The sequence below is a fragment of the Bombus fervidus genome, chromosome 12, assembly GCF_041682495.2.
Source record: "Bombus fervidus isolate BK054 chromosome 12, iyBomFerv1, whole genome shotgun sequence".
NCBI lineage: Eukaryota > Metazoa > Arthropoda > Insecta > Hymenoptera > Apidae > Bombus > Bombus fervidus.
The window spans coordinates 2350943-2371613 of NC_091528.1; the positions used below are offsets into that span (position 1 = coordinate 2350943).

Below are 20671 nucleotides of genomic sequence, written 5' to 3' on the forward strand. Positions count from 1 at the left end.
GAAAAAAATGAGAAGGAAATGCACGAGCCCGACGAACGTTTCGATTCGAAACGATGGACCGGGCATGGTTCGGTAAACGATTGAATTTTCCGAGTCAGAATAACCAAAGCTGTTTTTGATTCGCCAGAAAAATGAGTACGCGCTCCCGCGTCATTTATGCATATGGCCGTCTCTTTGATTGACGATAAAACAGGCTGCGCTCGGGCTAACATTTCTTTTGGAAGGATAAATTCGAACGTGTATCTAGATGGAAAAGGGAGAGCGCGTGCCAGGTGAAAAAGTTACGAGCACTTACTGCCATTTAGATCACTTTAGGTCGCTGCTCGACGAAATCGAAAAAAGTACAGGTTCGTTCGAAAAAGAAAGAGAAAAAAAAGGAGGAAGAGCTGGAAGTCCGAAAACAAAATGTTTCCGCTCTGAAACTTTTTCAGTACGTTTCGTTGACCCAATTATTAATAACTACTCTTACTTTTTAAGAATTAAAATGTTAAAGTTCAGCATTACGAAGGTATTTTGAATCGTAAGCTCTGTCAAATTTAAATCCTTATAACGCTTAGTAGTCCAATTATTCTGCATAAAATGCAGAAACTTTTCGTTCGATCCAACAAAAACAGTCCAATCAAATTTCATACTGCTCTTTCGTTTCAACCAAAAAGAACTCGAACTTTTGACGTCCCACTGTCAAATGCACGAATTAGCAAAAGTCCCTGAATACGCTGGGGAGTTGGAGCCTGTACTCCAACTAGGTAGAACTTGGAAATAAAATTAAGCGGCGGTCCAGTCGATAGACAACACTCGGGTACAATTCCGAACGTCCACTTGACTCGCGTAATCTGCTCGGTACAGCTGCCACCGTGGCCCTACTGAATGGAGGTAGTTCGGTGGTGTCCGCCGTGTGGTTGTCGTCTTATCTGTCGAATCGAAGCCCCCTTTTAATTCCTCCGTCGACTCTCAAGTTCTCTGCCCGACAAAGTTCGGCGCAGCCGCATTGTAGAAGCGGCGCATTTATTGTCTAGCCGCTTTATCGAGGAAGCTGCTGAAAGTAAGCTGTTTATCGGCACCTCCCAGACACCACGGTCCTCCGCGGTGTCACTTTCCACGAGATTTCGAGCTTCCTGGCCAGGATTCAAAGAAGAGAGGACAAGAGGGAAAGAGAGAGAGAGAGAGAGAGAGAGAGAGAGAGAGAGAGAGAGAGAGAGAGAGAGAGAGAGAGAGAGAGAGAGAGAGAGAGAGTTCTGTGTCTCTGCTGGTCCGATTGGACGACTGGCCTGAAACTGGGCTTCCATCCTCGTGATAATGCTCGTGACACTTTGTCGCGTTAAATTGTTTTGAATGAGTAGCCCTAGCTTTCTGCTTGCTCATGAATTCTCGATAAAGCGCCCTGGCTAACTTTGGCCTTGTCTTCTTCGGATTCCCAGATTTCTGGGCGTTTTCATATATTTTTGAAGAATATTCTCAGACGATTATGAAGACTCTAGGATGGATTAACGTACTTTTAGTTTGGCTTGCTGCTTGTAATATCGCTTGTAGAATCGAAGTACAAGTATGTGGGAAAATGTTAGATAAAACAATAAAATTCTAACTCACAATTTGAAGAAACGTAACGTTTTGTAAGAGTGGGACGATGGGAGCGTTCGATCAAGTAGATAAGGTCGGTCTGCTGTTAGATTAAGGTCGTGCAATTGCTCGACGATCTTACGATATCCAACGAGTCAGAAATTACAGTAAAACATACTGTAGGTTAGTTTCCATGTAATAATTGCAGGTAGCGATATTTTTAGCTCTAAAATAATCTATTTATTGAAATAATTTAACTGCAATATTTCAATGAATTTACGTTAATGAGTTTACTATTAATCTACGTTGGCCAGGAAATTCTTCTTTCACTTATATTTTGGAAAACTTTTTATTGTTCTTGAGAGGCCTAGAACCGATCGACTTATTCAAATTTAATGCACCAAGTTTTCATTACGGACGTTGCATGCGACGTATCACGCGAATGCGAAGAAACTACCGTCATAGACTGCGCTTTAATTTTCCTTGCTTCAGAGACACCAAACACGGATCGCATCGCGTACCAGTGACAGCTGTACGCAACAGACTCTAGGAAACTCGAAATTCGTATAAGATCGAGTTTCGCGAAACTTGCATCAGTAGTAAAAGTGTGATACTTTTACTAACGAAATACGATCCTGTTGTTGTTCGTCAAACGGTAGAACGCGCTTTAGCTTTCCAGGAAATTGAGAATGAAATATCTTTTAATAACACATAATAAATTCCATAAAGTAGTAGAGATACGCAATATCGACGAGAAAATGGTACGAGTTTAATTCCTATCTTTTACGATAAAATCAAAACTCAACGAGAAATCCAATCTTTTACTTTTAATTTGTTATTGTTTCTTTTTTTCTCCACAGTGGATTTAGTTGGTAGCAATAAAGTACGTTTCCTAAACGAAGTTAGTGCTATAGTGAAAGCAACAAAGTCATCGGGGTTCGTGCAGCTAGAGACGGATATCCAATCGGGATATCGAAGGTCAAGGAGCTATCACGGCACAAATTGGGTTACCGAGGACGGAGCGTATCGAGAAAATCCTATTTCCAACTCGCTATTTTTCTCTGGCCGAACCGAGCTTCCACGTTTTTATACCGGATAACAGCGCGAGTCTTTCCTGTTATCCGACCCGATCTTTGAATCTTCTCAACTTTGGCCAGTTTGTAACTACCCTGCGCTTTTCCACTCCACCCTGAAACCGATGCTTCCACGCGAATCCCACAAATAAGGCTGCGCGTTATTTTATGTACTTCTTCTTAATTCTAGATAAGATCGATTAAATGAGATTTTTTCTACGAGAAATTTAGTATTTTATCTCAAGTTACGATTATTAGAGTATCAAATTTTCTAAAGTAAGCGCGAATTAATTTTTCATTTCTTTAGTAACATTACCACTGTTATTTAGATTTCACAACTGTAAAGAATGAAAATAACAATTTTGGGCACAGTTCGTTGCTGAATTACAAATCAGCCACGCGTGAATTTCAACGAAGGAAAAATCCTTAAAATCAACAAAAATGAAAGCTCGTTACGAGAAAAGATTTGTTTCTCCAAGAATAAATATTCATTCTATCATCAAATTGAAAAAATTCTTGCTACAAAAACAAAAGGATATTTCCTCCCGTAGTTATTCCATAAAATATTCATCTCTGCCGTTATTCCGAACGTTATCTAAAATAGTTCAAAGAAATTTGAATCATTTCAAGGAAATCGGACGCTACAATTATTATTATTTGTGACAGTGTATCCGGAGAAGGGAAAAGATTCTTTGTCGTGAAAACATCTGACGTGTGACGGTCTAGCGAAAGAATCTGGGAAATGTCGGGGGTCGAAGCTGATCCGGGCTTTCGTTTATGTGATTCCACCGGAAGGAACCTACCTGCCAGACGGCCGTAACGCTGAAACATTCGCTCCACATCGGTCTTGCTGCACTGAAACGTGTTTAGATTCCCGACGAAAACTCGGGAATTCACCGCCTGTGGGTCCTGCGAATTGGTCTGGTTGCCCACTTTGCTCATCTTCATCGCCTGGAACAGAAGAATGTAACCGGATACCGGTTTATCGTCGGACGTGATTTGAGTGACGATGCAACGAAAAGTGATACAGTCATTTTATTGGCCTTCACCTTAATAGAACGTTCCTACGACCGATACTCGCGTCACCGGCTACACGGACGTTCGTTTATGACATTCGTTCTTGGATTTAGGCCGATTTCACGGGTCTTTTTATCGGCCTCTGCGTGGTCGTTTAATCTTCTTCGTTTCAGATACCATGATACAAGTATTGATACGTAAATCAACATAAAAAATTATTGGTATTAAAGGATGGATCGTAACATTTTTTCGTATATTTGACCTCGGACATTCTTTAAAATTTATTTTATAATCTTGTGCGTACTTGTATAACAAAATAAAACCAAAGTGTCTGTTCTTCGAAGTTACTTTTGAGAACGGAGGATTTTGAATAGGACCGAGTAGATGTTCAAACGCGATACTTTTATCAGTGAAAAATAAAACTTCACAGATCGCGACAACTTCACAGAGGTTCGACGAAACCATCGTGTTCCTGGGTAACAAATAATGTCCTCGGTACAGTCTGGCGGAGACTTAATGAAATTCGCTGGAGCCCTTTAAATTGACGAAAGACGCGCCGTCGTCGACACGTCGGGTCGTATCGTGCGATGAGAACGCGAGGAATTAATTAACGCGTTTGCGATTCCATTCTAAAAACCACGAAGTTCGACGTGTCTGCCTCGTCTCTCGTTTTCCATAATATACATCACAAAACTAATGAGGTCGTTAGCCATGTCGACGCTAAATACAACACACGACACGGATAGATTCTCAGTAGGGAGGCGATGCCGATTTTCATGGAATCTGTTAATCTCATGGATGATCATGCATTAATTGGGCGAACGTGTGCCAATTCATTCAGCCGGTCCGAGAAAAAATGTTCCCTGCCCTTTAATCGTATCAAAGCTCGATTTCAGTCTGCTTTCATCGCATAATGTTGTCTGGGGCAATGACTTTTTAATTGATATAAAAGATTTTTCAGCACATATTCAACGAGCTACAGTCCGAACGTTTTGACATTCAATAAGCTTCATCGTGCGAATTTTTCTCTGTTATATCTCTCTTACTATACTTCTTGTTCTAAATTTTATTCAAGTCCGCCATACGAGCAACTATTATTAGGTTGCCCCGAAAGTTTCTTTCGTTTTATAAGGACGTAGTAGATGCACAACTTTTTTTGTTTTATATTATTTTACTGAATTAGGTTTGATCCATTTTATTCTACAAAATGAATCATACATAAATTAATAAAATAATATAAAATAAAAAATGTTGTGCATCTATTATTTCACTTATGAAACGAAAGAAACTTTTGGCACAACCTAATACTTAGCTTAAAGGATTTGTCAGAATTCGTTATTCTACGCTTTAAGATTATTTCGAAAATATCGCGTTTCTACGAAAATACTATTTGAAAATATTTATTCCTTTTTCCAATATTCGAATTATGAAATCTTCCTATCGCTACGGCTGCAAACGATACCGTAGATATCGCGTTTCATAATTAAAACATTCAACTGAGAACAAATTTCGCTAAAAAGCGCGCTGATGGTGCAGTATTACCTTTCCACAAATGGCACGGTTGCATTATGAACCATATTAAACAAAAACGTAATGCGCTAAATGAATTAAATCTTCATGAATAAACACAATTTGTCGATCGCCGAATATCCACCCCCGCGTAAATGCGCCCGAAAATGTATAAAATCAAACGAAATGATGTTTTTGCGATCAAAGCTTGTGCAAATCATAAGCAAAGCGGATTTCGTGTAAAAGATCGATAGGCCACGTAATTTGCTGCATCGGTTTTTCCACCTTCCTTTACGTAAAAATCGACGCACACATCTACTTTATAAAATTGCCAGCGATGTGGCGAATTCTTCCTCGATAAAACCTACTTTCATCCGTCGCGTCGCGTCGCTAGCTAATTTCGGCCTTTCCTCCAATATTTACCTGGTATAAGTATGCATGATTAACGTTCCTGATATTTTCGCATATTGGTACCAATGACCGTGGTAGATAATTCGTGGGGAAAGATATTCGCAACTATTCCAACTTTTAAAATTTTCGAGTTCCTTTTTATGCATTCCTGATACTGAGATTTCCTATTTTTACAAAAACATCATTCCGAAAATTCTATGAAGAAATCTAACAGAAATGGTCTGAACGCGAGTATACACAAAAATTGAATTTTTATGGAAAAGGTGAAAATATTGTAATATGAAATTATGGTGTTCTTTTGTAGAGTATATCGATGAACACTAACGATGCAGGAATATGTTGTGTAGTGGGTACATCTAGTAATGATATATATTATGTCGCGGCGCATGTAACCACCCCTTAATATTGGCTTGATTGATGTCGGAGTAATTACTAGCGAACACGTTCAGTCAAGGGAAATTGGAGATGCGTCTAATTAGTCCCGCACTGCGCCCCTTCTGTAATTAGCATAAACAGTAAGAATTTTCGTGGTCATTTGAAAGCGAAAGTTGTCTATCCAATAATATGAAATGGAATCTTACCGATTGAATTAAATTACAGCGCGTATAGCTCACGTGTAAACTGAATTAACGCCACTTTCACAAAAAACGATATATTATACAGTCCTCGTTTTACTTCCCACAATTTTTTGCAGATTTTTTATAATTTTTAGCTGTAGCCCTCTCAGTTTACACATAAAAAATATCAAATACTAAAGAAAGATTGAAGAATATCCAGGTTACAAAAATTCATCAAGTTTCGAAAAAGCGGTAGAGAAAAGTGAAATTAGTTACCCGAAAGATACCCAGCCATTGAGGAATGCCAGGCAACAAAGCAACGCTGAAATTCGAGGTATATTTTATAAAGGTTTCCCTTTTCCTATCTCCATTACAAGCCGGCCCGATTCCAGCCACGAGATTCGTGACGAACGCTCTCGATGCGTTTCACAAACGCTTTCGACGAACGCCAGCATTTTTTGGCCACGTTAGGTTTGATGCTACACTTAACGCGAACGATATTTCCCGTGGAAACGACGAGAGTCGTCGTTTTGTTAAAAAAAGAGGAAAAAAGAACAGGCTCGGGTGGAACACACAGAAACAGGAAATAAAAGAGAGAAGAAATAAAACAGAATAGAATAAATAAATGAATAAATCATTAAATGAGCATAAAAGAGCCGAGAGAGAAAAAAATCTCACGGTTTCTGAGCGTCTCTAGTCGTTCAATTTTATACGTTTCCTGTTGCCAATTTTACGTGAATTCCAAAAAATTCCTACGTAATATTTCCTCGACATCTCGAATCGTCATAGGAAGTTTTATTTTTTAGTTTACGTTCCGTTTCGTTTCGTTCAGGTTGGCTCGCTACCACAGGCAATGTACACTAAATTCCCATTACTTCCGGCTAGACGCGTGGAAAGCCCGAAAACATTGAATACAAGTGCGTGGGCGTATTGTTGTTGCCGTTGTCGCTGACGTTGCTATTGCTGCTACCGTTTCCCCCTCTCTCAATTTTCTTTTCCCCGCGTTAATGTTAACACCATACGCGTGTTTTTAAATCGCTATGCGCGAAATAAATCGTGCCTCGCATGCTCGTAACGGTTCTGTAACGAACACGAAGATTTTTATTTCGATTTCGGTGAATTGTCGTGCCGTTGAATTTACCGTACTGGCGATTTCGTACCGACGCATAGTATAAATACGTAGCGTATAAAATATATAATGTTGCGTTTTCCACGGTGATTATTGGGAAATAAAAATGAATCGATCTCTCCTCGATACCCTCTGGCGTTTCCGATATTTCTACTTTTAAATTCAACCGTTCCATTCGTTGCAATTATTATGCTATGTTACCCGTAAAATTGTCATGGAAATTACTGGCATTTTTTCATTATTTTCGTATCGCTGTATCCACGCTTTTATTTGTTTCTGAGTGTCTTTTTTAAATGATCTATAAAACTCGTTTGAACGTGTATCTCTCTGTGTAATAATATGCTGGTTTAGTGAGAGTAATATCTAAGAAGCATGAAAGTTAAGTAGCGAGGGTAAATGTGGAATATGAAAGGAGAAACGAATGCTCGTGACGAGTGCAAGATAAGGACTATCATTTCCGCATATTGATTCGCATTTGCGACCGGCTATCGACTCTTTTATGATATCTCTTTCCTTTACTGGCAGCAGAACCTAATGTTTTGATAGTACTTTTAACTTCGAAATTGACGTGCATCATACCGTCGTCGAAGAAACGTTCACGGAATTGTTAAAAATATTTAACTCTTTTAATATCGAATGTTATTCTGATTACGAGAATAATTTTCTTAGCAAATACGTTCGTCGTTTAACTAATTTTTCCTCATAGCGCGAAAAGGATAAAAAAATTACTCGAAAGACAAATGAAAAATACTGCCACGCGTTGCAAGCACGCTAAAATATTTTCTGGAATGAAATCTCTTCGAAAAACTTGATTAACTGAATAGAACGAACGATAATAATGCGAACAAATGAAGTTACATGGTTTAATAATTTAACATAACCACCTAATGATTCGTAAATTCATGCATATTTGGTGTGAAAATATTGCAGTGTGTTTCATCAGCAAATAGTAATTTGGAATTCTTTCACCTATAATTTTAACGAAAACATCTCAAATGGAGCACGCGGTTGGTGTACTTTTCGACGAATTGCAACATAAATAACGGCGACAGTGGTGCGAGATTTGGGTCTATTACAAACAAAAGTGTAATTAGAAATCTGAATGTCGTCGATTCAAGCCGAGGCAAGAATCCGATTTGGAAACTTTGATGGAATTTCTCAACAGTGAACACCTGTGAATACGTTTCAGCCAATGTATCAAGAGATGTGATACAATTCTCTATGAAATAAAATTCCGGCCAACTTTAAATTGATATGTACACTTTAACAAAAATTCTGTTTGAAATGGAATCTTAACAAGTAAGTATATCGAAAGAATATAATTATGCAATATTTAGCCACCAGTTTAATAGTTCCACAACAAATAATGTATCCTACATAACAAATGTTTGTATATTGAATATTTATAGAAATAAATTAACCTGTTCTCATATTCACATCGATATTTTCATTCGATATCTTATTCATGATCTGTTTTCTGCGAAAATAAGTGAAATATTAAATATTTTAGAGGATTCGGCAATATATTGTACATATTTCATTTCTTTTACCATTAAATTTGTTGAGAATATTATAATTGTATCATTGGAATTTACTAAATCTGGCAGCAAAGATCTAAATAAAATAATAAAATCACAATTAATCATTATTAGACACGTCTATTAGATGATGCGTCTGTCCACACACAGTCCAATTCTACTCAATGTACTTTCTACTTTCAGACTTTAAATTACCAAACATTTCTTAATGACTATAAACAAGCATATAAGTATACGTAACTTTGAAAATTATAATGTCAACGATTTGTTTTGATTATACTCCATACATTTTCGAATAATAAATACAAATACCGATAGCGAAAAAAAAAAAAAAAGAAAAAGCGGAAAGCGAAAAAAGCAGGAAACGAAAAAAACAGGACACGAAAATTTAACTTCCTACGCTAATCAGTCTCTGTTAAAATATCCAGATATACTAGTCTATACACAAATAGCAGGTAAAACAGGCAAATACGTAATAGTCGGTTCGTTGCAGCATGTTGTTGGTACAGTAGAGACTAAAAACGGGACAACGATTTTGTGTTCCGCGAGGTGTATAGCCGGACATCGGACCGGAATCGTAGAGACGGAAGTTCTCTAATTTTATAACGTTATTCAGCTGGGCGTTCAAGCTGAATATGAAACGGGGGAATTAAAGCGAGGGGAATCCGTTTCGAAAATAGTATGAAAATGAGAGCGGCGCGATGAAAACGAAAGAAGTTAAAGATCTCGGTGTTACGAGGAGACGGCGCGCAGGATTCTCGAATTCAAACTTAATCTTTCGCCGCGATCATCGGAAGTGGAAGTTCCTCGAGGGAGGCACGAAACTAAGAAGATTATCCATAATTTATGTAGGAAGTAAAACAAAGAGTGGACTGCCGCTGGTGGTGCTGTATAATTTCAGGTATCGTCACGTGGACTATCGTTCTGAGTTTCGGAATCTCGTTAATTTCCCTTCCTACGGTTTCAAGCTGCTCCATTTTCCCCGCCGTCGAACCCGATCATGTATATTTATTCATTTACACCTACAATTTACTCCATTTACGTCTCTCAATACAGCTTTAACAAAAGGATCGCAATAAGGACATATAATGCAACGTATTTACAACACGCTCGTTCAACGCGTATGCTATTCGCGCTATTTTCAACGAATTGTAATATTGACATTCATGTTAACGAAACTTTCATCGAAGTGAAATTTTATTTAGCGAATTTAATGTGGACTTTGTATCGGGTTTATCATCCAGGAAGCATAATTTAGAGAAATATCCTATAATTTATGAACAGAGCAGCAACGGAGTATATACAAATTATCGTATATACAAGAGGAATATGAGAGCGCATTGGGAATTAGATCTAATTTTGACGAAGGAACGAAGATACTAGGGTTTAATAGAAAATAAGTGCACGTGTAATCTGAAAATTTGACTAGGTCAGAGTCAATAGTTTCAGCAGAGAATAATCTGCTAGTATGTTGACCATTCGTTGTTCAAAATAACAGGCTACAATGCTGGTCAGACGTCCGGTTAATTATTCGATCGAGAGAAATTACGGTCACACATCGAGGTAGAGTGCAACACGTGTATCTCTGCAAATATTAGATCAAAGAAACATGTGATTATTAATGAAGACGAAACATGCAATTTCCTTTAATGTACAGGGATGCAAATTAGTCGAAATAACCGTGTTCAAGGGTCTCGCACATGCGTGTTTCTTTTCGAAACTTGAACGTCACCAGATTTACTGTGCGAACGGTCAGGTGAAAGAAGAATTCAATGTTTTTAGACCGATCCTTCCTCTCGGTTCCATCGTGATATTAACGATCAGTCCTTCTACTGAATAAATTTTTCGAGAAGATACCGCAGATTGTATCCGTTCTGTAGGTTGGAATTAACTTATCAAAAAATGAAAATCGAGAGAATTTAATGGAGATTTAAAAGATAGAAATGAAAATTAAAATGAATTTTCTACCTCTAAAAATTTCTCTATATAAAAATTCTACTAAATGTATTCGATATAAAAATACATTATATTCATTTTAAAACGTGCCTTGTATTTTTTATTCGACTATTTACCCCTTCTATACGTAACGTATATTTCAGAATTATTTTAATACCAACGAATTAAAAATATTACGTACGACGAACACTTAAAAACATTGAATACTATAAAAATATGAGTAAGTGTTTGCTAAAAAAATGTAACGTTAACGCAACAAGTAAAAATTCGAATCGGTAAGCGACAAGCTTCTTTCTATTCATTTCTTCCAGCCAGAAAGTTAAAAGAAGAGGGAACTAAAGAAAGGAGGAGTTCGGTCTAAGAACAAAGGGTTGTCCGCGAGACGAGGAAACGATGCATTAACGAATTAAATGGAGCACAAAGGGTTAATATTCGAAATTTCACGCGTCCGACATGAACCTTTCCCTCGGCCGATTGTATCTAAGCATAATGAGCTACTACAATTGCCTTCTCCCGAGCAAAACGGTAATCCAGCGTCGCTTTGAATGCGCTCGTTACGAATCTATATAGCTTGGTCCCTCTCTTAAACACGGAATTTGGTGGCAATTGTACGATACGCGATTTCGAAGTCACTGCCGGATTGTGGCTGGCAATGGCGGGATAGAAATATCGGCAATTTACCCTCGGCCGGCTTTTGAGAATACGAAACTCGATTTACACGACCATTACGCAGCCACCACTCGTTTCAACTTTATTCAATGCTTTCGACTTTCAACGGATGTTCATGTCCATCCAACAATCACACTTTTTCATGTGAAAGTAATTATCATTAATGAGATAAGGACGAGGCGAGAATCGGTAGGAAAAAGATCGTTACGAAATACGAGAAAGTCTAAACGTCCTTTCTAGCTCTGAGTGATGATCCTAACACGAAGGGAAGAGATTTCTCGATTTATTGTTGGACACAGAATTTTCGTCATATGAATTGTATTTTGCCGGAAATGCAAGGAAATGCCGGAAAAGATAAAAATTATATTTCGTGCCGACAATAACGTTCTCGAAGAAAATCGTATTTGAATCTAATTTTGAGGAATGTCCTACTTTCTGCTTAATTTCTCTTTATAGCATCTCTCGACCGCACGATGGAAAGATCAAATCTAGTCTCTTCTTTGGTATCTTTTGTTTATTTCCTTTGCGTAAGCGTCTTTTTAAACAAACTCGTTGCTCAACCTTCGTTCACCAAGCTTCTGCGCAACAAAAAATAGAAGTATCTATTTAGAATGAATTAGGAAATAATCAGAAATATTTTCATTGAAACAAATTTATTTTTAATGAGAAATTCAGGTTATGAGAAGATAACGAAGATTTACAAGCGATTCAGTTTGAAATAAGAAATTGTTTTTAGAAATTCAATGGACATTTTACACTCATTAACGATTTAGGTAGGTTACGATCTTACATGTTCTTAATTTTTAAAAGAGGAAGCAGAAATTACAGTCGTGAAAGATTCGTAGAATGATGTATACTAAACAGTCTCACCGTTTTCGGCAAGTTTCAAAGTCTCATGAAATTCTTTTGTACAGTGAACATTCTAAATTGCACAACTTACAAAACTATCTTCAGTACTCTTTCGTTAAGAAGTTTAAAGTCGAAGAAAAGAGCTTTCAAACATTTACGAAGAGAAATACTTGTGCGAGAGGAAAAAATTTTAAATTATATAATCATGAGAACTAACTCGCGCACTATTTTCTTTGCAAAGAGGAAAATATCGCAGAAATCTGGCAGCTGTTTTTGTTCCCGGAATCTCTAAATCTCAGTATAGAAACGCTACTGTATATTATGTGTATACATAAGTAATAATAAAATCTCCATTGAGGTTTCAAATAGCTAATAAAAAAGAAAGGGAAAAATGTCTATTTTATACGCGAACAAAGAACGCGAGAGAAAGAAAAAGGGAGAGAGAAAGAAGAAGGAAGAAAACTTGCATATTATAAAAGACGAAAAGAATGTGAAATAAGGAATTGCAAAATATTTATTCTTTCTGTCTCACTAGTTCATCCTTATCCTACAAAAAATATGTCGGAATTTAATCTAAAAGAGACAGGAATTTTCTGATTTTGTGTCCTGTAATAGTGATATAGAATTTTATTAATTTTTCCCACTTACACGTTGTCCAAGCATCAGTGAAATAAAAGCAAGGTGTAAGTGAGAGGTGGGTGAGTACCGAAATCCAATTAACTCTTAATTTAATTAAAAACCGACCGCGATACGTAAAACGCAAAAAAGTTTGCGTTAAATATAAAAAATTACTTCTCGGCGAATGACGTCGTGAATAAAATTTTTGTTTCAACCTTCCGCCGTCCTAGTTCCATGCATTTGTTCGTGAAACGCCCTAATTTAAGAATAACAGAGTGAATAAACCTGCTGGTTTGCAATGACGCAGGCAGAGAGGAAAAGGACAGAGCGTGTCGTAAAGTTTGCTTGTTACGATATTTCTCTAACGTCGATGCAGTCATGACCGTGAATGAAATGCGTACAGAGAGAAAGAGATAGGTCTGATGCTAATGCGAAGATGAAAACGTCGAATGGAATGAGGATTTTTTAAAACTAAGCACGAACGAATGCATTCGTATTCGTTGAAAGAAAAACAACGGAGGAGAAACGGAAGATAAAAGTTGTTTGTATCGAATCCTTGCCTAAATAAACGCACCGTAAATCTTTTTTCAGCAATTGGCGTCGTCTTTGATCTAAGCTCACCCTTTTATGGCTAAAAAATTGAAAGAAGAATCGTAGTGAGTATTCGCTATAAAAACAGATAGCGAAATTTTGGAGAGAATTGTAGTTACGACAAAGAAACGCCGTAGTAACATTAAAGTATTATATTCAAGAGAAAAAGATAGAATTTCCTTTACAGCTAATATCCTCCTACCTCTTCGATGTTTCGCTTCCTTTCACCATCGAACATTCAATCCTCCGGCAAGCGCGATTACAATTTTCATCGTTGCCATTCTACATTATGAACGCGCACGCTCATTATCGAGGCATGTGGCTTCGAATCTTCTGAAACATTCAGGGGGCTTGCCCTTCGCGTTTCCGCCGACACATCGGGGAAGGGGAGTGGAGAATTAATTTCTCAGCTAACAGTGCGTACGGTTCAGGTTTGAACGCAAAAATAAAATAAAATAGTACGGAGCGTCGCGATGAAATTCACAGCCTGGGCGATAACGTTGGATCGAAACGAAGACATAGAAGCTGTGGAAACGTGGAAAGAAAAGGAAAGGGCGATAAGGGATATGGTATGAGTCACGGTTTGAATCGCGGCAACTCACCAGAATTGGATCAATTGAATTATACTTGTATGATTCATTAGCGCCTCACTCTGCGAAACAATAAGTGAATTACCACTAGAATTGTGCGAGATAGTAGACGACAGTTTCGTGTGTTTTTGTCGTTTGTGAGGCATGATAGAACGGCACAGACACGCATTGTTCTTCGCAAAGTGGATTACCCGTGGACGGGACGGGAACGGAAGCGATGATACTTTCATCGATGAGTTGTTTTTTTCAAAGCGTTCCATTGTTCTAACAAACGTTTATTCGTTCCATGCAGGGGTAAAACGACTTTCGATCGTTTCGTGTCGCGGAGCCGCGCCATCCATCGAGTTCACTACGACGATTTGAAAATTTGGGGAAAGTAATTCGAAAGGATGGAAGGTTCGTGGCTCTCGTATCTTCCATATAAGGATAAGCAGCATATTTAAGCGAGTCTATTATCAGCTTGATGAATACCATTGACGAAGTATTACGCGACTCAGGCGTATTATTCTTTTAGGTCTTTGGCTGAGCTTTTAATTATTAGATCCAGTAAAAGCATCGTTACGCAAGCATGTACAAAGGCGATTTAAATACGCGACCGTTATCGATGTATCTTGAATCCTTCAAAGGATCAAGTTAAATTCATCATTAAATGATTACTCGTAGCTCGTAGAATGTAAACCAGTACTTTGCGTAAAAGAACAAAATCGAGTCAACAACAACAATCTACATACTAACTACAATCGCCCGTTAAAATACTAACGAAAATGTTAGATATTACGCCGTGATTCGTTCGAATTTACGTACTTTTTTTAAACACATGCACGAAAGCGGATCTTTTCAAGCTCGTGTCGTTCACTGCCAGGTTACAAATGAAACTTATCACAAATCGATCTTCGTAAATGTAGCAGTAGGTAGACGTGCTCCGCGGCGAATATTATTTAAACATTATCGTGTCTGGCGTACCAAGAGAGATCAAGGAAATGTAAATTATAGCGCGCACGTATCGTCCAGCACGCTGTCATTCGATCCGGTGATTATCATTAATCGCTGGAAATTGATGGAACTCCCGGATTGTGTATAGATTGTGTTCCACAGTTGCGAAACGAGGATGGAAAAAATACAGGGAGACGGGGGTTTAGTGTACATTCTTCGTAAGTGCAGGGCAAACGATTACGGCCAACTGCTTCACGGGTGAACTATGAACAGCTTCTGGAACGACGTCGAATGAGTGCAAACCGAGTGAAAGTTGTGCAAATGTTTACAGTGGAAGTGAACTGTGGCAAAGAAAACGTGCGGGGCAGGATGTGAGCGGATCGAGGGCAGTGGAGGGGGTACGGAGAAAACCGCACCGCTATGCCTAAAGTTATTCAAAGGAGGAGAACATCGAAGAGCCTTCGGTTGAACGGAGCGACCGAACAGAGCTAATTTTATTAGAGAAGTACTCTCTCTCTCTCTCTCTCTCTCTCTCTCTCTCTCTCTCTCTCTCTCTCTCTCTCTCTCTCTCTCTCTCTCTCTCTCTCTCTCTCTCTCTCTCTCATCGACTGCGTTTGCTCGATTCTGCTTGAAAAACTACGTAAGAGACGATCGATGTTTTAATTCGCTTCTTCATTCGATTAGCGTGAATTTATTTTGCGATACATTCCTTCAATGTTGAATTCGAAATGTTCTCCTGAGACACGCCTAAGCTTCGTTTACATCTGTATCTTTAATGCGCTAAAAAAAGAAAAGGATATATCATGTCAATTTTGTAGAATATTTATATATTTCTTATGGTTGAACTTATGAAAGGATGCTCGAGTTTTATGGCACAACTATTTTATGGCAACTATGTCTGACTACATACTGACCACCTCTACTTAAAGCCCACTTCTTTTATAACTGTCGCTAAGTTTCACTTCTTTCGAGTAATTTATCCAATCTTAAACTTTTACATTCTTCGACGGATTGTGTAAACTTCAATGCAATTACATCTTTAAGCGAGAATCAAAATTATCGAAGCTACGGCCAGCCGTACCTGATAACGACAAACAACCCTGGGAAAAGCTGGTGAACAGTTAAGGAGAATTCCCTGCAGGTACGCGCTTATTATCGATTTTAAAATGTCGTTAGTAAGAAAACTTTCCCTTATAATAAATCCAATTTCCCCGGAACAACCTTGAAATTGGCTCGAAGTTCGACCGGAACTTTCCCTTAGCTGTAACCCTTATAGGATGCAATTCCGTTTCTGAAAACGGTGGTTATTCGTAACCACCGTCGAGTTAATTGCATCGGATGCAACGTTCAATTTCCCAGGGTTGAAAGTTGGTTCGGACGTAGCAACCCGGCCCGCCGTAAACTTTATGGTTTAAATTAAGAAAGCTTATGAAGAAACGCTGTCAGTGGCCGTGTCAAAAAAACTTTTTCCTTACTCTTCCAACGAGCTTGTCGCACCTCCGCTCACCGGAAACTTTTACGGCGGGTCGGACATGCGAGCGGACTTTAATCTGTTTCAGTGGCCCGGATCAAAGGCGTGTAACATCGTATCACATCTTTGCTTTATGGTAACTCGCAACTTTCTTCCAACGTGGGGCCTTGTTTATCTTGCGCCGCGGATAATCTACTTCTCCCGGAGTTTAATATCAAATATTACGTACAGGAGGTATCGTGGAAACGGGAGAAATTCGTAAATTTTGAAAAATCCGGAAAACTCGAAAAATCGACCTCTTTCAAAGCCACGCCCGTAATAAAAAAAACATCGTGCCGCGCTTTCGATTTCTCCTTGCATAAGAAATCACTGTATATGGAAAGTCTGGCAACGCCAATGAACTTTCCATGTTATCCGTTTCTTCATCAAATAAAATTATCACGATCTCCCTCGTATTTGCATAATAACGCGAAATGTGCTTGGACCTGGACAAAAAATCGTCTTAGGCGACGAACTGGGTCGCGCGAATCTTTCTAACGGCGCTAATATCATAGACAGAGGGAATAAGTGAAAAGAAAGGAGAAGGGCAAAAAAAGAAAGAAGAGAAGAGGGTGAAAGGAAAAGAGAAGAAATTCGAGACAGTGATTCGTGAATTTAATTCGTGCAAAAAGGGGTTCGCCGATATCTTGAAATTCACGAGCCATCGCCGCGAGCAAATCTTTGGAATTAGCGGATTAGTCGGGTAATGCCAATCTATCGTTTTACGAGCTGACGTGATCGCAATAAAACTTTTTCATCCACTCGTAACGAGCCGGCGATAAATCGAGGCGACATTAGAATTTTCTCTCCGCCGTTGGAACAATGTTAAACGCTCGATCCTGTGACGTATTTCGAACAGCCGACAGTGAATTAACACGGTGTAAAACAATAAAAAGTCGTTCATCTCGCTGGTAGAACGTAGACAGAAGAGGAGTCACGCGTTCGTTCGCTGGGCCAGGAATAATGAACATTAATTGCTCGAGTTTTCGGTAGTCTGCTCAGCTTGTCGACCAGGAAAGGTTAATACACGATTTCTGACGCGCAGAGAAAGCGAACCTGTCGCCTTTTTAATTATAACGAAAGTAATTTGAAAACGGGTTAAACGCAAAATAGTCTTAGGTTCTCCGGGTTTCTGTTTATCGCGGCTCCGCGGAAATGAAACCTGCGAACGAAGAGAAATTCCTGATGGGATTCCAACTTTTTCCTCGTGATGAATAAAGAGGGAACAGGCGTGAAAGTGGCGTTCGAAAAATTCCGAAGTCCGCGGAATCAAAAAGCGGAACCTCATTACAAGTTCAAATGGAATTTCGAGTTCATGCTTCACGGATATACCTTATGCGTGATGCGCGGTGAAATTTTTCTGCGGTTTGAATCTCGCGTTTCGCACGATCGCGAAGCGAGAGATTTTTTCACTTCGATGTAACAACCGAAGTTGGTGACTCGTTGAGAAAGTTTCGACAAAGAATGTTAGCGTAATAATAACGCGGTATTACAAAATTCCAGATATCTTTCCCACAATGTATGCTTCTCTCTTTCGCGTCAAATCACAGTTCTTAAATTTGAATACTTTCAACCCTCCAAATTTTTCGATTAATCCCGAAATGCGTACTTTTTCTTTCAAATATTAATCAAACATTTTGAAAATCTGTTTTACCGATACGTTTAACGTAACAAATCATCTAGCTGTATCCAGCTTCTACCAAATTATATTGTTTATATCCAAAGCAAAAACGCGCCGAATAGACACATCAACAAGCGAAATTTGTTGATTCGTTTAATTAGAACACGTAGGATGGATGGGAACCACCGGAACCCAGTTTCCTATCTTCGGAAGGCTTCTTGAATCGGTGCCTATCCCTCGTCATTCCAAGAACAGTTAGCCACAATTTCCCGTGGAGATTGCGCGTTCACCCAGATCCAGCAGCAGCAGCAGCAGCAGCCAACAAGCAACTGCAGTATTCATTTTCAAATCCTGTAGCTCGATCCACGGCAAGATTCTTTCTCTATTCCACCCAGCATCTCGCCAGGGGCTGTTCAATTATACACGCTTGAAATATCATTCACGCGTATTTTATTCAGAGCCGCGACAACGCGTAACTCGCTGGAATAAAAGGACGAGGGATTCCATGGTGCATTTTAGACGAGCAAGTATCGGAGACTCTTCTTCTAATTTTTTCACGAGACCTGCATGTGCACATAGACGAAGGAGGTTTGGGAATACATCGACAAGGGTAACTTTTCGATTCAGTAAGTCGGGCAGATAGAATCGAGGTGAATCGAGGATTCAGAGTAGTGCGAGGGACCGTTCGCGATCGCTTTACGAGGCGACGTGATTGTAATCATCCAGCTTTTTGCCCGCCACCGGCCAGCGGAGCTACTTGGAAATCCTCCGGGGTACTTTTAATAATTCAGTCGAATTGGACGCGAGGACATGTCGCCGGAGGCGGCTGCGACGTCGTTGCATCGCCTCCGAAAAATTAAACCTCGAGCTCGTTCCACGCGTGAACGGAATACGGGACGACTGTGAAACAGGCTCGGTCTGGTAATTGTTTCCTGGGATAAGTAATGACCGATGGAAAATCGGGATACGATCGAGCGAGCGTTGTCGCTTCCGAGATTGATTCACCGCCGGCTGAATCGGCGTGATTTTTCGTACCATCGACTTTGATCGATGCTCTGGCTTCGTCTTTTCCTTCGTTTCATTAGCCACTTGGTTTAACTTTCTGATCAAGTCCGCCTATCTCTGTCACTGTCTTGAAAATGTTCTTTTTCACAGGTTTTGTGAAAATGTATTTGCATAGGTACTTATTTTAATGCAGACATCGATTGTCAGAAAGCGAACGAATTTAGTTTCAGTCATACAAAAACATTCGGTGAACAAATTCTCTTGTATCGGGGCTACGAACGCGTGGGAAATAGAAAGGGTGTCTGTGTCAGGGAAAGGGGGATTGGAAATCGACGTTGATCGTAGAGTGGCAATGAAAGGGATCGAAAGAGGTTTGATGGCAATCGAGATCGCAATCACGTAAAATCGCATCGTAAAGCGATCGCTAACATTTCCGCTATCTGGTTAAATTCAGATTCGAGGGGATGGCCCGGGATATGCTTTTGAACGATAATAACGAGACGGATGAAAGTGGCGGTAAAGGAGCAAGCTGAACAAAGTGAATGTCAAATCACCCGACCGATGAATAAATTTCAACTTGGAGCATATTTTGATTCTCCGTCTTCCTTCAATTTGTGTTAGTATTCTGGGCGAGTCGTGCAGATTCGACGAAAAAGTTTCCATGAATGAACAATCCCAACGGTATACTGTTTGGACGATTAAGATTCAAGAGCGTTCACAGCGGCAACTAAATTTAGGGATACTTAGGATCAATAATTATAGAGAAAGGTTTAATGTTTTAACATGAAAATCTTCAAATATTTCGTGGTTAAGATGATGAACTTGTACAAGTGATTAAATTTCAGTTTACGTAATATACGATATAGAGAAATATATAATAAAAATATATTATGGAATGTTTTCTACCATTTTTCTTTCGTAGATTGTTGCGCAGATATAACGGAAGGGAAAGGGGCAACATTTTCTTGCAACCTTCATTTAAGATGTATTAAAAGATCGTTTTAAGGCTGCATAGAGAAATATGTAAATAGGAGAGGAAATTTTGAATGAACCATAACCCCACAGACGAGCTTAAATGTAATTAATATCGTACTGCTCTTCCTTTCACCCCTTCCCTCTTACTTTATACAACAGCAGGCCTTGCGTCATTTTCCATCCCTCTTTCAACGAAGGGCTGGTGGTGCATCAGGGTGGTTTTACTGCGGCGTTAACTCAATATCTTCGCCATCGTACCATGATCTATTCCTTTCATCCCCTTTCTCTCCCGGCACCAAGACAAATGCCCGAATAATATCCTTGATAAGGCGAAACTCAGCCCGCACTCCCAAATTCATCGACGTACATTCCATACATATTTATTGGGCCGTGTGCCGAACCGAAAGTAATCAACATCTACTCAATTTGCATTCAAAAATACGGTGAATTCGATTTTTCGTCCCAATGACTTCGTTTAATTGCCAAAAAAAGTTTTCAACGTGTTGACGAAAATTGATTTTAAATTTTCAATAGCGTAGCGACAATCGCTTTTAACCTTTTTA

At 39.1% G+C, this 20671-nt stretch overlaps 1 protein-coding gene across 3 annotated transcripts in view; it reads right to left on the bottom strand.

The window, feature by feature from the left end:
* Positions 1 to 20671, bottom strand: part of LOC139992606 (uncharacterized) — a 248876-nt gene that overhangs the window by 100155 nt on the left and 128050 nt on the right. For all 3 annotated transcript variants that reach the window (XM_072013566.1, XM_072013563.1, XM_072013565.1), the window contains one exon: positions 3434 to 3581. In XM_072013566.1, the coding sequence (XP_071869667.1) occupies positions 3434 to 3581 (148 nt within the window). The remainder of the gene's footprint in view (positions 1 to 3433; positions 3582 to 20671) is intronic.